General features: G+C 51.4%; 2 protein-coding genes across 2 annotated transcripts; one reads left to right on the top strand and one right to left on the bottom strand.

The window, feature by feature from the left end:
- The first annotated feature begins 421 nt into the window (after positions 1–421).
- On the top strand, positions 422–5,100 carry CIAO2B (cytosolic iron-sulfur assembly component 2B). The gene is made up of 5 exons (XM_066637445.1): positions 422–652; positions 1,523–1,602; positions 2,360–2,485; positions 3,310–3,355; positions 4,294–5,100. The coding sequence occupies exons 1-5, from the start codon at positions 493–495 to the stop codon at positions 4,389–4,391; spliced, it is 510 nt and encodes a 169-aa protein (XP_066493542.1). The 5' UTR covers positions 422–492; the 3' UTR covers positions 4,392–5,100.
- A 516-nt stretch (positions 5,101–5,616) lies between these two features.
- On the bottom strand, positions 5,617–17,586 carry MATCAP1 (microtubule associated tyrosine carboxypeptidase 1). Its single transcript, XM_066637764.1, has 7 exons — positions 17,503–17,586; positions 14,322–14,939; positions 13,124–13,267; positions 10,877–11,009; positions 10,238–10,543; positions 9,968–10,065; positions 5,617–6,855 (listed from the first exon to the last, which is right to left on the bottom strand). The coding sequence occupies exons 2-7, from the start codon at positions 14,871–14,873 to the stop codon at positions 6,691–6,693; spliced, it is 1,398 nt and encodes a 465-aa protein (XP_066493861.1). The 5' UTR covers positions 14,874–14,939; positions 17,503–17,586; the 3' UTR covers positions 5,617–6,690.
- Between the last annotated feature and the right edge of the window lie 337 nt (positions 17,587–17,923).

Genomic DNA, 17,923 nt, shown 5'->3' on the forward strand with positions numbered 1-17,923 from the left:
AACCAACCAGTGTGGCACAAGGGTTTGTGTCACCTCATGCAAGAGCTCATTGCGTCACCCTCATGGTGCACCTCCTCCCATACCAGACCATCTACATAGGATTGCAGCCTTAGAGCCCAACCCTATGCGTGTCTACTCAGAAGTAAGAACCATTATAGCCAATGGGGTTTATTCCCAGGTAAGTGTGGCTAGGACTGCAGCCTAAGCCTATGCGTGTCTACTCAGAAGTAAGTCCCATTATGGTCAGTGTTGCTTACTCCCAGGAAAGTGTGGAAAGGAAGAAGGGAGGAAACACCAAGTCGGTCCTCCAGAGGGGACAGAAGGGCACTACAGCGCCGCAATCTTGCGAGCGGAAGCCGCTCTAGCCATACACCTCTATGGTTGTCCCTCTTTTGAAGCGCAGGGTCCTCTAGAAAGTGCTTCCCCACCGGAAGTGGCACGGACTGGGGTCCGCGTGACTAGGGTTCCGGGCTCGGCTTCGGAGGGGTCGCCATGGTGGGCCCGGCCCTGGCGCCCTCGGGCGGCGGCGGCGGCGGCGGGACCCTGGAGAACGCCAACCCGCTCATCTACCGGCGGCAGGGCGAGCGGCCTGTCACGGCCCGCGAGGAAGATGACGAGCTGCCCGACGCCATCGACGGCCGCGAGATCTTCGATATCTTTTGGGGGGCAGGCGCTGCTGAGGGGCTGAGGCTGCATCCTGGCCACACTTACCTGGGAGTAAGCCCCATTGATTATAATGGGACTTACATCTGAGTAGACACCCATAGGCTTGGGCTCAGGCTGCCATCCTAGCCACACTTACCTGGGAGTAAGCCCCATTGGCTATAATGGGACTTGCTTCTGAGTAGACAGGCACAGGGTTGGGCTCTCAGGCTGCAGTCCTATCCACACTTACTTGGGAGTAAGCCCCATTGACTATAATGGGACTTGCTTCTGAGTAGACAAGCATAGGTTGGGGCTTTGAGTGAGGGGCAGCTGCACGCATCGGAAAAGTGGCACCTGGGGGAGGGACATGGTTGAAATATACAAAATTGTGCAGGGGGTGGAGAGAAGGATGTTCTTTTCCCTCACACAACAGCAGAACCTGGGGACATCCACTAAAATTGAGTGTTGGGAGAGTTAGGACAGACAACAGACAATATTTCTTTACTCAACGTGTAGTTAATCTGCGGAACTCCTTGCCACAGGATGTGGTGATGCCATCCAGCCTAGGTGGTCGAAAAGGGGATTGGACAGACTAATGGAGGAAAAGTCCATCATGGGTTACAAGCCGTGATGAGCATGTGGAACCCCCTGGTTTTAGAAGTAGGCTACCTCAGAATGCCTGTGCATCTCAGTCATGTCCCCCCTCAGTTGCCTTTTTTCTAGCCTGAAGAGCCCCAAATGCAGCAGCTTTTCCTCATAAGTGAGGTGCCCCAAGAGGTACCTGAGTGTACTGAGGAGGTACCTCCTAACAGGAAGTGCCTGTTGCTTTGGACCTCGACTCAGGACCCAGCTTGAGTGCTTTTCCTTGACTTCTTACATCTCATTCGTTCCATCAATGATCCAGAACATCCCTTAACTCTGGAAGAGCTGAATGTTGTGGAACAGGTTCGAGTCAAGGTAAGTGCTGGCTTGGTTGCACTCCACTGGAGTGTCAACCCTGTGAAAGGCATCATTGCCTATCTATGGTGCTGCTAGATACCCACTCAAAGAAGCCGGAGAGGCTGTGGAGGGCTTATACTTGCACTCTGGCACATGGAGAGGGAGCCCAGGAGGAAGCAAATCCCTTGGGGATAATTACGATGGTGCATAGTGTTTGCATAGTACCTTTGGAGATGGCAGAGCGCTTCACGCGTATGATCCTTATGGTGTCCTTACAACAACCCTGTAAGGTGAATGTTATCCTCCAGTTGGAACTGAGAGTGAGCAGCTTCCCCAAGGCCTCCAACTGAGAATTAATGGTAGGGGCAAGATTCAGACCAGGAAGTCTGGGCAACAACTTACAAAACAAGTGGCTTCAGTGTACCCGATGCTGATTTTTTAATTGCCCTGTCCCTCCAGTGAGGCATCCTGTGTAATTATATGGATGTCAGTGACCTTTTCGCTTCACCTTTCACCATCATGCCCTGCTGGCCTGTCCTTCCCCTTCACATTCAGTGACACATGGATATGACCCAGTTGTCTTGTCTTGTTCTTGGACACTTCAGGGTTCTTTCTGTGGTGCCCAATCTGGGAAATCCTGTCAATAAAATGATTTTGTACAAATGCAGAGGCAATAAACTAGAAATGAGCCAGCCAGCCAGCCAGTTCTTTTCTCACTTAGCCCAGCATCTGATCTACCTAATTAAATTTTCATGAAATAAAATGTCTTTAACAGGTGAATGATGCTGAAAGCACCGTGTCAGTGGAATTCACTCCCACAATTCCTCACTGCAGCATGGCAACGTTAATTGGACTGTCAATCAAAGTGAAGCTGATCAGATCCCTCCCTGAAAGGTTTAAGGTAAGCAAATGCAAACACTGTAAAGAGACAAAAGAGGAATTGAGTTTTTTTTAAAGAATATTGACAAAGGCTGATTGGCATGTAATGTAAGACAAGGTGACTCTTGAAGAAGCCTAGATACAAAAATAATTTGCAGACCAAATGAAGACATGAGAGTGGGAAAAGGGTCTGGCAGCAGTGTAGCCTCCAATGAAAGATTATTCTTGCTCATACAAGGCTTGAAGGTGGTTGCAGGTTTGGAATGTGGGGACTTTTATTCTGGGTGTAAATGAAAATGTGCACTTCTGCTGATCTGAATGAGGTTTTTCAGTCCTCTGAAGCCCTTGGTTTGTCTCCTGCTCTTCTGTTTTTACCCCTTTATGATCTCCATTATTCCATGCTGATGTCATTCCAAGGACATTGAGCAAGCACAAAATCAAAATCTGCACTATGTATCCCATTAGCAGAATTTCTGTCACCTTGTTACAACTGTTTGTGACATTTCCAAGATACTGTAGGGATGTTTCCAAAGCAGTCTTGTTAGCTTGTAGAATTTTCTGTTGTTAAAATTATTATTAGTATTAGTATTTATATACCACTTTTCAACAGAATGTTCACAAAGCGGTTTACAGAGAAAAATCAAATATCAAATAATTAAAAATAATCATGATGTAAAGAAGAAACTATCAAAGTGATGGCATCTCCTCCTCAGAAGCTGAAGACACATCATGGAAGGAAAATTCTGAGACTGTTTGACTCCAGAGATTCATACAGCCTCTCCAGTTGTTTGAATCCAGTATGTTGGATGATGGTAACTTGGGGTCTCGGTTTTTTCTCCCTCCCAGGTGGATGTGCACATTACACCTGGAACACATGCCTCTGAACATGCAGGTAAGTCTCAGTTTCCCACCTAGCATGAATGATCTATACTTGCATAGTATTATTTTCCTGTGAACTCAGGACACGCCACAGAAAATAAGGTCTGCAACATGATCAGTGAAATTAGCCCAACTCCCATTGCCAGTTTTTCAGGAGGGGCTTGGGACTTTGCAGATCTTGTGAGCAGATAGTCCTGTAACTGTGGTTGCTGAGAGAAGATGGGGCATCCTTGTCCATTTTTTCCATTGAATGGAGAAAAAGACATAGCTGGTTTCTGCTGACCCCAGCACAGGCACACTAGAGTGTGCCTTCCTGAAAAGGGGTACTAGAAAGTTGTCCTTGCATAGGCCCAATAAATTTTGAGAACAGGCTCAAGACCTGTGGCCTTTCCCCCCTAAGGTTTACAAGGCTGCCTTGGATTTAACTTTGGAAATGTGATGTCACATTAAATACCAAAATAAAAGACTGTTATTTTGTTCCACCCTCCCCCCCTCCCCTGGGAAGAAGGTCTTCTTTCAGTGTAGAATGTGCCTGGGCGGGGCAACTTCTGGTTATACATGTACAAAGTGATTCTATATCTGCTGGCTATTGCCAGACATTTCCAAGGCTGGAACCGCTTTTAAGCAGATGTGCCACCTTCAAGGGGAAGGTTTGCCAAAGAGAGAAATGGGGAACTCTTTTTGCTGGGAAGAAAGCATTTATGTGGGTTTCCCACTTTGCAAAAGCATCCAAGAGAAAGGAGCCCTAAATGAAGTTTTGGAGGCCGTACTTGGAAGAAATGGTGAGGTCTCTTTCCCTAGGGAGAGGTTTCAAGGAAACCTGAAAGGGCCAAGTGTAGAAACCTCTTGACTATGTGGGGTGGGGGGCTTGTGGCCTGTGCTAGCCACTTCTGGGCAAGAGAGGCTGCAAGGGATGTCTTCACTCATCCCCCTACAAACTGTTTTTCACAGTAAATAAACAGCTGGCTGACAAGGAGAGAGTTGCGGCGGCCTTGGAGAACACCCATTTGTTGGAAGTGGTGAACCAGTGCCTGTCTGGGCGACCCTGAAGCTGTTGGGCAGACAAAGGCTCTAGGCACGATGGAAACTGGGGATGCTTTGTACTGTAAGATGCTGTGATATACACTTCGTGAGGTAAAATTATGGGAACTCTTGCGGCTAATAAAGGCAGTGCCCTCTCACAACTCAGACTTGCCTGAGGAAGCCAGCTGAGAAGTTACCTGAATGTGAGACAGTGAAGTTTCTGTAGTCCTGTTCCCCAATACTGCAAAGCCAAACCTCTTAAAGGCAGGACTGACTCAGCCCCACGTAGCCCCATTTCCCACTGACAAAAAAATCAGTACTATCCTGGAGAAGAAACTCTATAGCGGGGTGGCAAAACTGTGGCACATGGCTTGCAGTACCATTCACTAAATGCAAGCAGGAATTGAATCATCCCTTCCCTCTCTGTGCTCTATTCTTGCATGTGGTTTAAAGCTTAAATGCTTAAAATCCTTTTAAACTTTAAATGCTGCACAAGGAAGTAGCACTTCACTACCCCTCACCTCACTCCATACTTGCAAGGCACTGGAAGTTTAAAGAGATGCATTCCCTTTAAACTTTAAATCCCATGTGAAGAGAGAGTGAAGAGAGGAGGCAAGAAGCCCCCCTTCTTCTAGTGCTGCAAGGGGGGTAATAAGCATTTTTAATGTTTCTCCTTAATTTTTTTTTTTTTGTAAAATGCAAATATAATAATAAATGATAATCTTCTGCTCAGAATTCCTATGGACATGAGAGAATTACACTGTTTAGGAGGAGAGTCAACCAACCTCATTTTAAATCTGTGGGGCCTGTCCCTCTCACCAAGAACCATCTTGGTGTTTTTCAAATGCATTTTCCAGTGTGGGGATGAACCGAGGAGGGGGAGGGATGCAGTTCAGAAACCATTTCCAGCTTTGCAGGTTCCTTCCTTGGGTCATGTTGATAGGAGGCACTCTCTGTAAATCCAGCTTGACCTGCTGTGATGGCCATGGCTTCCTGCCAACATGCAGCAGGTCACTATGGTTGTAGCTGCTGCTTTGCAGTTTGCAGGGGGAAACACCTCCTGGTCCAAGGCTACAGGCTCCTGCTGGGACAGTGATGGCAAGGCACTGCACCCTTCCCAAGACAAACTCTATGTTCAAGCTTCATGTACATTTCCAGAGCACCTTCTAGGCACCTCACCAGGGCCTGGAAGTGGAGCTTCCCAGCCAGAGGTTTCCTCTTTCTCCTCCTGCCCTCCTTAAACACAGCAAAGCAGAGGCAAGTTTTTATTGAAAGGATGAAAATCCAGTTTGACATCAGACGGAACAAGAGCGAGCAAATTGTTTTTAACAAACTGCATAGGGTCCAGGGCAGTGATGCTGAGCAGCCCAGCCGCCGCCTGGATAGAGAACCTAGTGGATGAAAAAATATTTGAGCACCAGTGCTGCTTTTCCACATTTGCCAAAGCTCCACTCCGTGTCTCCAGTTCTGGCACCATTTTCTCTCTGGCTCAAGACCTGCTCCTTGGCCCTGGCCTCTCCCAGCTGATGCTGCACACATGACCCCCAGCCCCCCCCCCCCTCCGGCCTGAACTTCTGGCTTCTCTGCCTTTCCTCATTTCTTGCTCGAGCCACTTGTTCTTGCAGCACAAATAAAGCTACTACAAAGACACAGCTTAAGCTACCACAGCACGCTCCACTGACACCAGACATGCCGACTACAGACAAGTGCTTACACCAGACAAACACGGTTAATTTGCCAATGGGCAGATGCTCTTGGCGTTAAAAATAATAAACATTGCTGTGACAAGATCCTGCCTGGCTTGCGAGCTCCCTGAGGCATCTGGCTCAGCAGACCACTGGCCACAGAGCACCTTGCTCTGTTGTCACACAGCCAGTTTTCATTAGTTCACCACTTGCTAGTTTTCACTCTTGCTGTTTCAAGCCACATCAAGAGGAAGATGCTCCGGCTTGTGTAGTCTAAATTCCCAATTCTGCAAGGATGTGGCAGGCAGCCTTCCTTAGAACCATTCTTTCTAATTTGTGATTAAAACAAATTTTGGAAGAGACCATCGCATGCCTCGCAACTGAACCTTAAGTCATCTGCCCCAGCATATATTATTTAAAAGTGACCCCTGCCTGAAACTCGCACCTGGAAATCACAGAGCTGAGGCTGGCCTCTTTCACTTAATATTCAACCAGAGACACTCAATAAATGAATAAATAGAATGCCGTTTTCAGTGGGCCACAAGATAATCCTCTGGGCCCGCAGCACAACCTGTCACTGGAGCCAGCAGCAGATGGGAGGGGCAGCCCTCCCCCTCTGCTCTGCTCCTCTCTGGCCTGCTCAGGCTGGCAGCAGCATTTCCAGTTCCTGGTCACTGAGGCAGTTGGTGGCGACAATGTGGTCAAGTTGCTGCATGTACCGTTCCAGGTCCTGCATGAAGTGAGGGATTCTGGCATTTTCCAGCACCCCAAAGGCCTTGAGCTGCTCCACATCTTCATAGGAGACCTAAGAAGAAAAGTATACACAAGAGAGAGAGTCAGTTCACAGTTCCTGCTGCAAGTTTGAGTCTGCACAGAACTTTAAGATATCTCTGTTCCAAAAGATTAGTGGGGGAGACATGGTGGAGACAAAACTGGGCTGCACTCATTCTAAAGGTGAAACTAGGCATGACATGAGAGAACCACTGTTGTCATGTGGAAGGGACAGAATAAGAGTCGTGATACTGATGTGTGGGAGGGCTTAGCTTTTAAGATCCCTGGCTTAGCTTGTGGGGAGCTATTTATTGTGGGGGGGGGGAGAGACACAACTACCAATCAAAATACAATTTTTCCCTCTGCAGTAAATAATTTGGCAGGGGTGTGTGTGTGAGTGAGTGAGTGAGTGAGGGAAACAATGCAGAGCAGCCATTTTCAACCTTTTTCAGCTCATGGCACACTGTCAAAGCACTAAAATTGTCAAGGCACACTCCCAGTTTTTTACTTACAATAAATTACTACATTACAATTAATTTTTAATTAATACAATTAAATCATTACATGACAAAGGGCACAATCCTAACCAGGTCTAAGAAGTAAGTCCTATTTTGTTCAATGGGGCTTACTCTCAGGAAAGTGTGTTTAGGATTGCAGCCAAAGACTGGGGGAACTTTGTATGTGGGACTTACTTCTGAGTAGACATGCCCAGGATTGGCCTTTTGGTCACATACAAGAGCAGGCACTTCTCTCCCCCCCACCCCACCCCCTCTCACAGGCACATTCCCCCCTCATCTCATAATTGCAGTTAGCACCTCTCCTACTGTCCCTCCCCTCACTCATCCACACCTTCCAAAGAATCCTTACCTGACATTCTCCCTCCCCATTGCCTGCTCCTGTATTTCAGAAAAAAGTGTGACCAAAAGCCCAATCCTAGGCATGTCTACTCAGAAGTAAGTCCCATGATAGTCAATGGGGCTTAATCCCAGGAAAGTGTGGAGAGGATTGTTGCCCCAAGGCCCCTCCTCTGAAAGGCAAAGGCAAGGCAGGGAGGGTGGCTTTGGGGAGCTGCAGGCAACTGTTGCGAGAAAAAGTTACTTAGCAGGACCCTCAGCCAGCCCACTCTTAGGCTGGTGGCCTCAGCAGATTCCATGGCTTCCTACCTGCTTGCCTGCCCCAGGCTCACTCGCTCTCACTCCGCCCAGACCTCCTCCAGGCTTCTCTCTCTGCCCAATCAGCATGCAGGGCAGACAACAAAGGACTTGATACCCAATCCTAGGTGTGTCTACTCAGAAGTAAGCCCCATAATACTTCCAGGTAAATGAGGATGGGGTTTCAGCCTTCCTCTTGCTCAGCAGCAGGAGATGCAAAGCAGCCATGGCTGCTCCTTTTTCGCCTGAGGGTCAAAGCAGCCACTTCTCTGCCCGCCTCCTCTGGCCCCACAGCACACCTGAGGCTGCCTCATGGCACACTAGTGTGCTGTGGCACAGTGGTTGAAAACCACTGATGTAGAGAAAAGGGCTCTCTCTCTCTCTCACACACACACACACACACCTCTGCTTTTACGGACAAGGAGGGGGAATACCAAGCCCTCTCATCTGTCTTCCACTTCTCTGCTCCCAAATGCTTTTCTTACCTGCTCTTCCTTAGGCTAGGTCTTTTTCATCCTGAGTTTAAGAGATAAATGTATTTGGGGGACGGGGGGACGGACACCAGCCCCATTGCTTCCAAACTAAATCTCCTGGCTCTGCCTGGAGTAGCTGGCAGGCAAAGGGTGGGCAACTGCTTCATGCCCTGGAGTGCAGTTTTAAACAGCTCTGAGATAAGAAGAGCAGTCATTCAGATATACTTGGATGTATGTTTCTGTTTTTAATGTTGGAAAACCACCCAAAGGGTATAGGACAGAGCAGGGGACCAAACTGATGGTGCATAGGGACATATGGTAGGGCTGGCTCCTGAGTGGCAACAGCAGCCACAACTGGGAAGTAGCCCATCCTAAGGCAGAGCAACAGGAAGGGAGAGCAGGAATGTCTCCACCTAGGGAACCAAAGGGTGGAGAGAGGCTCTGAGTGAAGAAGACAGAAGGGCATCAGAGAGAGCGAAGGGCTGCCTCACTCAAGTGCCTTCAAGCACTAAGCATGTGTCATCTGCAACAAGACCACAGGTCTTCTAAAGACAGTCCATTGGGCTGGGCAAGGAACCCTCTGATGTGGATGCCCTGACTACACCTCAGAAAGCAGAGGCATTCACAGTGAGGAGTCCCAGCAGGATGAGGGAGACAAGTGGTGGCGGCACATCGTATCACTTCCAAGGAACCACACCAGTTACATTCCAGTTCAAAACCAGCCCTGTGCACTGTTGCTTGAAAACTAGATAGCCAGGCCTAGGGCATTCCTTGGTATGGAGGCTGGCTGCTGGATTCTGGACTAGCTGGAGTTGCTGAGCTGTCTCCAAGAAGAGAGCATTGAGAGTCAAGCCAACTGAGAGCTCATGCAAAGCATGAACGACAATGATAACATAAGAACAGCCCTGTTGGATCAGGCCATAGGCCATCTAGTCCAGCTTCCTGTATCTCACAGTGGCCCACCAAATGCCTCAGGGAGCACACAAGACAGCAAGAGACCTGCATCCTTGTGCCCTCCCTTGTATCTGGCATTCTGAAGTAGCCCATTTCTAAAATCAGGAGGTTGCACATACACATCATGGCTTGTAACCCGTAATGGATTTTTCCTCCAGGAACTTGTCCAATCCCCTTTTAAAGGTATGTAGGCCAGATGCCATCACCACATGCTGTGGTAAGGAGTTCCACAGACCAACGATGGCAGGATGGTCAGGCACCGGCATAGAAGGCACACACCAATTCCCAGCAGCTGGGGCGAGATGCATCCTGCAAGCCTGAAACAGTTCCTAGCAGACAATTTGGAACCCTGGAACACTCTCCCTACCACCCCACCCTCTGAAACAAAAAAAGTCTATTCCGACCATTACTGCTACACACAAGGATACTCCACAGATGATCCAGTAAGTGCTTGGCGTTGCTAGTAGCTGGGGGTTGGAGCTTTGAGGTGCCTGTCCTCAGCCTCCAGAAACTGCCTGAGGACAAGCAGAAAGACCTATCTAAGGAACAGGAGAGAGAACAGCCTTACCTTCCCCAGTGCAGCTAGCAGTGGGAAGTCAATGGATTGCCGATGTCTGAGGATCCGGAGAATCCCATCGAGGTACACCTGATCTTTACTGAAACATCCTGAAAGTGAGGAACCACCAAGACTGTTACAGAGCCATCTATTGCAAACAACTTGGCTGGATGAAAAATAAATGACAGTCTCCCCCACCCACATTGCCCAAGAGCAAGATGTCACTGCCTGGGCCAAACACATTTAATTTGCCAATGGATGAGGTCCGCTTGCTGTTGTTACCTGGCTGCGAGGTGTCCACCTGGCCTCGCTTGGCCCGCACACAGTACTCCCACCGCACACTGGCATCCTGCACGTAGCGCTCCAGGTCTTGGAACAGTTCGCTGAAAGCCATGTGGCTGGCCTGGGCAATGGTGTAGTACAGAAGTGCTGCCCTCCACAGGAAGGGCTGTTTGCGAAAGAGGACACTGTGCAGGCTGGCTAGGCCTTCTTCCGTCGGGTTGGCAGGTTTCAGACCATACTGTTTGCGGCCTTCCAAGCTGTACCAGGGCTGGCGGGCATTGTTCACCCCCCGGATATAGTGGGTGCCTATTGAAGAGGAGACATGGGATTCCAACATCATCCCTCCCCTGGCAACCCAATGTCCCAGAACTGGCCTCCCCACTTTCTAGCTTGTTCTCCATGTCCATCTGTCAAAGTATAGCAGAAACTACACCAGGGCTTTAATTCCGCAAGAGAAATCCCCTCTTTCTGTTCAATTGCTTTTTAAAATAAGTTTCTAGCCCTTATGGGCTGTAACACTCTGCTTTGACGTGCACGTGGACAAGCAAGGTCTGCAGAAAGCTCAGGCAACAGCAAGGGAAAGATCAAATCAGAGGGTTCAGTGCCCTGCCAGGTGCAACCTCCCCCACAGGCTCTCACCTATTTCATGGCGCAACATGCCCTCCAGCCAGTTCTGACGGGCTCCAGAGAGGTTGATGGCTAATGTGGGCCGGCTGTTTTCCACCATCATCACTGCTTGAGAAAGTAGATCTTCTGTGAGTTCAATCACCACCTGGAAGGCAACAGAGAGGGGTCTGCCCTGCCTCTGGTGCTCCAAGCAATTTGAACAACCCAGGGAGATTCTCCAACAAGAGAGATTCTCCAACACGCCCAGGGAGATTCTCCTTAGAACGGTCACTCTGCAGGCCTGGGCTTCGGGGGGGGGGGGAATAACAAGCAGCTCTGGACCACAGTACGAATGTCTGCTTTGCCGCTGTCTCTAGAAAGGGGAACAGCCAAGGATATTGTACTATTTATCCCCAAACCTGGGGACACACTGGTGAAAAAAATTCCTAGTTTAGCTCTGGGAAGGTGTGCAGCTTGGACTAGGATGCACACAGACAGTTGCCTTTTAGTCTTCTCTAGGTTCACAGCGCAGAGCTACAGGGGACAGCCGCAAGGACGCACAAATTGGTGGCCTTTGTGCTCACAGGAGGGCATCCTGGCACCTGCCTGTCCTTGGGTCATTCCTGCTCTTGCCACCTCCATAGGTTGTACACAGAATTCACCAACAGCTGCTATCTGGATGGGTCCAGGAAACTACAGTCTGGCCAACCTGACATCAGTACTTGGAAAGGTCCTGGAACAGATTATTAAGCGGAATGTCTGTGGGCACTTGGAAAATAACGGGACAATTTCTAGGAGCTTGCATGAGTTTGTCACGAACAAGTTGTGTCAGGCTAATCTCATGTCCTCATTCAACAGCACGACTAGTAAAGCATCTGATTGACTGCCCAATCTTATCCTCCACCATTGTGCTGATGGAGTGTGTGCTGCATTCAATGGTGGGGGGATATATATTTTTTCTTACCCCTCTCCCCAGGCTACCCCATCACCTATGGGTCTCCTAAGACCTATGCCAGCCGTTTTGCTGGCATATGTCAGAGAAGAGAAAAGGGGTGGGGCAGCCTGGCAAAGAGGAGATAGGATCCGCTGCATGCTAGTGCCACCAAGGCCTCCCCCTGCAACTGCCCTTCCCTCCCCCATGGCATGCATCCACCACCAACTTACCAGCACCAGTGGAGACTTCAGGAGCCACTGCTGCATGTGCCACACCCATACCCAATCGCAGCACACACTGGGATCCTACCCTCATTTTCCCAGCCTAAAATGCCATCTGCTTCTCCTTGGACTCATCCAGCTAAATAGCTGGCATAGGTTCGAGGAAAGCCATTGATTGCCAAGAAACCTACAGAGAGGTATGTACAAAATATTTTTACTTACCTCTCCCAGATCTCCTGGTCACCCTCCCCACCCCCACCCCCCACAGCATGCTCCAGCAGTGTGGCTGCATCACTTAGGGCGTTGGGGGATAGGAGCATAAGAAGACCACAAGCTGAACATCAGCCAGCACTGTGATGTGGCTGCAAAAAAAGCAGATGCATTGCTTGGCTGCATTAGCAGAGGCACAAAGTCCAGATCATAAGTAGCAATACTTCCGCTCTATACAGCACTAGTCAGATCTCTCTTGGAACATTCTGTCCCATTTTGGGCTCCACATTTTAAGGAGAACATTGATAAGCTGGAAGAGGGCAGCAAGGATGGTGAGGGGTCTGGAAACCCAAGTCCTATGAGGAACAGTTAAAAGATCTTGGTATGTTTAGCCTGGTAATGAGAATAATCTTCAAGTATCTGAAGGCAGAACAAGAACCAATAGGCTGAAACTACAGGATACTGGATTTAGGCTAGATGTGTGGAAGAATTTTCTAAATATAAGAGCTATCTAATATGAAAAAAGTCTGCCTCATGCAGCTGTAAGCTCATGTTGGAGGTTTTCAAGCAGGTGATGGATGGCCACCTGTTAGGGATGCTGAAGCAGTTGCTTGCACTGAACAGGGTCAGATTTCCAGGGTATGTGTGTTCAAGAGCCAAAGAACAGCCTCCAAATCTCATTCCCTGCAAGCCCTTGACCTTGACACTACTGTGCAGACCACCATGGAACACAGAAAAAGATATATGCACCAAGGTCAACCAGAAACCCACTGGCTGCAGGAAAGCCACTTATGGATATGTAGAAATCATGTAAAGATGCCAGTTATGTAAGATCTGCAAGTTCCAACCAGCTTCCTCCAAGGCAATGCCCAGTGCCATGCAATTTTTGGGGGGTGCAAAAGGTCATGCACTCACCTCACCAGAACAGCCTTCCTTCTGCATGTACTTCCGGATGATAGACCAGATCTGAGATTTGGTAAGCAGTTTCCCGCCATTTGTTGCTTCAAAGCTCTCATAGGTGCCATATTTCTCCAGGACAGCATTCATTATTCCAATAGCCTGTAACAGGGAACAGGAAGGAGCTTGCTCCTGCCCCACGTGTGGGCCCAGTCACCTCCAAGGTGCTGAAATGCAGTGCGGCAGCTCTTTGCTGAAAGAGCCAGGTCACCCAAGTCAGAATCTCCTGGCTGAGTACTGGCATTTCCTGGAAGAAACACTGCAGGAGACCAGAACACACATGCAAGAACAGGGCTTCCTCTCTCAGTGGTGGCACTCGGGTCTCCTTCGTCTCCCTCATCCTTCCAACTCAGCATCTAGAAAAATCTGAAGTGCTGCCTTGAATGCCCTTGAGTGTGGGAGAAAGGTGGGGTATAAATTATTCAAATTTTAAAAAGGGGGAGGGAATGTGCACTCCACTCCAATGCTGGCGCCTTCACAGGGATGTTACAAATAGGACTGAGATGCTGAAAACAGGGACAGGTAAACCAGATGGGAAGGAGCTCCTTCGTTTAATTACTAAATCCCCTCTCTCCCTTGTGCATCAGCTAGAAGGCTCCAGGTGGCTCTGACATGTGTGGAACCAGTTGCCTGATGCATTGACCTGTGTATACAGGATCTACACTGGAGTGATCAGGGATGCTGATCAGGGATGCTGTCACACCATTAAGATTGTCCAGCGGAGCTGCATCAAGACCTGGCAGAGGCACTCGCTCTCCCTACTTCACAGAGGCTGTAGTGCCACTGCAGAAGACTTGTATTTTCAGGAGTCAGTGGTGTGGTCAGTGATCAGTTGTGGCCTAGACAGCACGGCAGTCCCACTGGCAAGTTATTGCCAAGTTCATATTCATTTTGCGCCTTTCCTCCAATGACAAGGGTGCCCAAGGCGCATTCTCATGCAGCCTCTCTTTGCTTTTCCTACATTTGCTTCCTCTGTGCAACCACCTGTTGCTTTTGCTTTAGCAACAGTGCTGGAAGAGGACAGACAGTGGGCCTCTCAAACCTAGTTAAGGGGAGCAATATAGAACAGGAGGAGGGATGACTTGTGAACAACCAGCCAAAGTCAATGGGTGGCTTGGGGGGGGGGGAGAATAAAGAGGAAGATCAAGTTTTTTACCTGTGAAAGAAACTGCTGCGAGGCATCCCTGTATTTTTCTAGGACTGTTTCAGGGATGGGCTCTCCATACTCAAACTGAGGGTTGTAGGTAAAAGAAGACTGGAAGAATCTCTCCTTTTCCTTCTCAATGTTCACCGGCCGCAGGGCCACCAGCAAACAAGGACTCTTCCGGTTGTTGCCAGCCCTCTCCACCTTGGCTTTGGGGATATGCGGCAGGGAGCTGGCACTGCGAATCTGGCCCCGCACTCGGTCTCTCCGGTTCACCGCACAAATGCTCTCGCTCCGGCGCATCCAGCTGCAGGGACTCTGGGAAGCTGGCAAGGGGGTTGAGGGGGGCCTGGAGTCCAGGTTTGGGAGGCACTTGGCCTTGGAGGGAAGGCTGACCCTTTGCCCTTGGTTGGAACTAGAGTCCGACTCCAGAGAAAGGGAAGGAGACAGGAAGGGATAAGGTCGCAGTTCCTTCTTCTTCTCGCCCTTTCTTTGCAGCAGGCCTGTCCCAAAGACATCTGGCCGCTGCTGCCGGTAGGACCGTGGCCTTGAGTCTAGCACCATCGTGATCTGTCAAAGCCCTCAGGGCAAGGTAATCAAGCCAGCCTTTGGGTTCTCATCTCAGATGAACTGCATGCAGGCACAGAGAGAGAGAGAGAGAGAGAGAGAGAGAGAGAGAGAGAGATCATACTCCCACAAAGAGATTTTTGCAGAATAACCCCATCTCAGTAGGCTGTGGGGCAGACTCCTCAACCACGCACCTCCTAGAGGCCGAGGGCAAGGGGAGGGAGATTGAATGAGTGGAGGCAAACCACTGGAACCTGCTACAGGAACTCACCCTAGGGGGTCACCAGCCCATGACTGAGCTCTGGTCCCAGCTTCTTGCTGGGGCAGAGTGAGGGGCTCTCAATGGTAGCCTCACATACCTTCAGCCCAAGAAAATGTGGAGTGAAGCAGCAGTTGACGACCAAAGATGAGAATGCCAGCAGACTCATACCAGCCTCTGAGGAATGTAAACCAGCTGTGATTCCTCAGTAGGGAAGAAAAGGCTCTTTGCACATTCTCATATGTTCACTTCCCTATTGTGAAAGCAGGCTCCAAGGTTCTGAAGCTTGTGCAAGGCCTCTCAGTGTTCTAAGCAGCCACAAACAGAGTTGGACTCTCTTTGCTCCTGGTGGCAGCAGGTTCAGGGCTGATGGGAGGAAAGGAGGACTCCTGTACGCAATGGCTCCTTTGTATGTGGAACTCATTGCCACAAGACACAGTGGTGGTCACCTGCTTAGATGACTTTTCAAAAAGGTTAGGCCTAACCATCAGCAGCCGGAGGGCTCTGAAAGAGGGGAGGGACCCTAGCCCAGTGGCAGAACCACCCCTGCATTGTAGGCAGATGTTCCAGAAGGTTTTATCCCTGACAGTGGCATCTCTAGGCAAGGCTGGAAATGGAAAAGGTGCAAAAGAGAGCGACTAAGATGATTACGGGACTGGGGCACCTTCCTTATGAGGAAAGGCTGCGGAGTTTGGGCCTCTTCAGCCTAGAAAAGAGACGCCTGAGGGGGGACATGATTTGGACATACAAAATTATGCAGGGGATGGACAGAGTGGATAGGGAGATGCTCTTTACACTCTCACATAACACCAGAACCAGGGGACATCCACTAAAATTGAGTGTTGGGCGGGTTAGGACAGACAAAAGAAAATATTTCTTTACTCAGCGTGTGGTCGGTCTGTGGAACTCCTTGCCACAGGATGTGGTGATGGCGTCTAGCCTAGACACCTTTAAAAGGGGATTGGACAAGTTTCTGGAGGAAAAATCCATTATGGGGTACAAGCCATGATGTGTATGCGCAACCTCCTGATTTTAGAAATGGGTTATGTCAGAATGCCAGATGCAAGGGAGAGCACCAGGATGAGGTCTCTTGTTATCTGGTGTGCTCCCTGGGGCATTTGGTGGGTTGCTGTGAGATACAGGAAGCTGGACTAGATGGGCCTATGGCCTGATCCAGTGGGGCTGTTCTTATGTTCTCCTCTCTGCCTGAAGCTGAAAGTCAGAGCAGGACCACACCGACCCAGGTGGAACATCCCTGCAGAGGGGCAGTAGCCCTCTGACGCCTGGGACAAGCACTGAGCAAAAGCCATGCCCTGGACGCCCTGCGTGGGAGTCCCCCCAGGCTCAGGGGCACCTGGCTGGCTCTTCATGGGGCGTATTTGCACCCTTTGGGACCTACCCACCAGGGTGATTCTTCGACATAATTCGATCCATTGGTGCTGAGGCAGGTCTCCCAGCCATCACTGGCCACGATGACAGCCTGGAATGAAGCCGCCACCTACCTGGGGGTCGGGGGCAAGCAGAAAGGGGTGGCCGCCTCCTCCCTGGGTCAGTCCAGCCACTGCTGGGAAAAGGGCCTGGAGGGAGGGAGGGACCTTGGCCAGAGAGACGATCCTCGCGCGGTCATAATGGGCAGGGAGGGAGGGGGCAGTGGGGGATCCCTAGTGCCGCAGGGAGCTCCAGCACGCTGGACTGAACCGCCCCCCCCCCCTTGTTCCCTGAACAGCCCCGAGCCCAGAGTCAACTCTGGGCAGCAAACTTCCCCCGAGGGTTTCAAGGGAGGGGAAGAAAGACGGGGAAAAGCTGGCGGGACGGGAGGAAGGCGCTCCCCGCTCGCTCCGCAGGGCTGGCCGGGGAGGACGGAGAGGGGCACGGCCGGCAGACCTGCTCCCGGAGCCGCCCTCGCAGGCGCAGGAGCCACGGGCTCTCTTCCCTGGGGGCGGCGCAGGCACTGCAGCTGCCCCCCGCGCAGGCCTGTTCGGGACGGGCGGAGGGGTCTGGCGCCCGGGGGAGGCGGCGCTCCCCTTCTCCCGCCCAGCCCAAGTCCTGGTGCAGCCACCGGCGGGGTGCGGAGCAGACACACCCCGGCTGCCCAGCGAGGGCTCCCCACTCAGCCCCGAGCCGGCAGCCCAACCCCATGCCTGTCTACTCAGAAGCAAGTCCCATTCGAGTCCACGGGGCTTACTCCCAGGAAAGAGTGGCTGGGACTGGGCTGCAAAGGCCGCCACCGCGCCCCGGAGAGCCTCCTGCCTGCGCAGGGCGCGTCTCCCGGCTGCGGCTCTCCGGCGGGTCCGACTGCAGGCCGGCGCAGCCAGCGGGCGCTGCCTTCCCGGCTCGCTGCCCCCCAACCTCCGGAGAGTCGCCCACCTGCAGTGGAGCCGCCGCCGCCGCGTCTTCGCCCTGGGCCGTCTGGGTGGCACCTCGAGCATGCGCAGCCGCCGCCCCCCAAGCCCCCTCCCCGGCCCGGCGCCCCCCGGGAAGGCGGGCAGGCAGGCAGGCAGGCGCGCCGAGGGGTCTGGGGAGGAGGAGCCGCTGCAGCCACCGCCTCCGGAGCGCTGCAGGGTGGACGGTCTCCGCCCGAGCCAGGAGCGCCCGCGAGCGCCTTGCCCGCCCTGCCCTCGCGCGGGGCCAGCCTTGGGTCCGGGAAGCGCGCCCCCTTGCCTGCAGATGCGCCCGCCTCTGCTCCAGCCCCCGCGCCGCCCTTTCCCCAGCCAGGCTGGGGGGCCCCCTTGCCCGTCTGGATGGATGTGCCAGCCCTGTGGCGCTGGAGTGATCAGGATCGGGACCG

This window comes from Tiliqua scincoides, chromosome 9 (assembly GCF_035046505.1).
Source record: "Tiliqua scincoides isolate rTilSci1 chromosome 9, rTilSci1.hap2, whole genome shotgun sequence".
Classification (NCBI taxonomy): Eukaryota; Metazoa; Chordata; class Lepidosauria; order Squamata; family Scincidae; genus Tiliqua; species Tiliqua scincoides.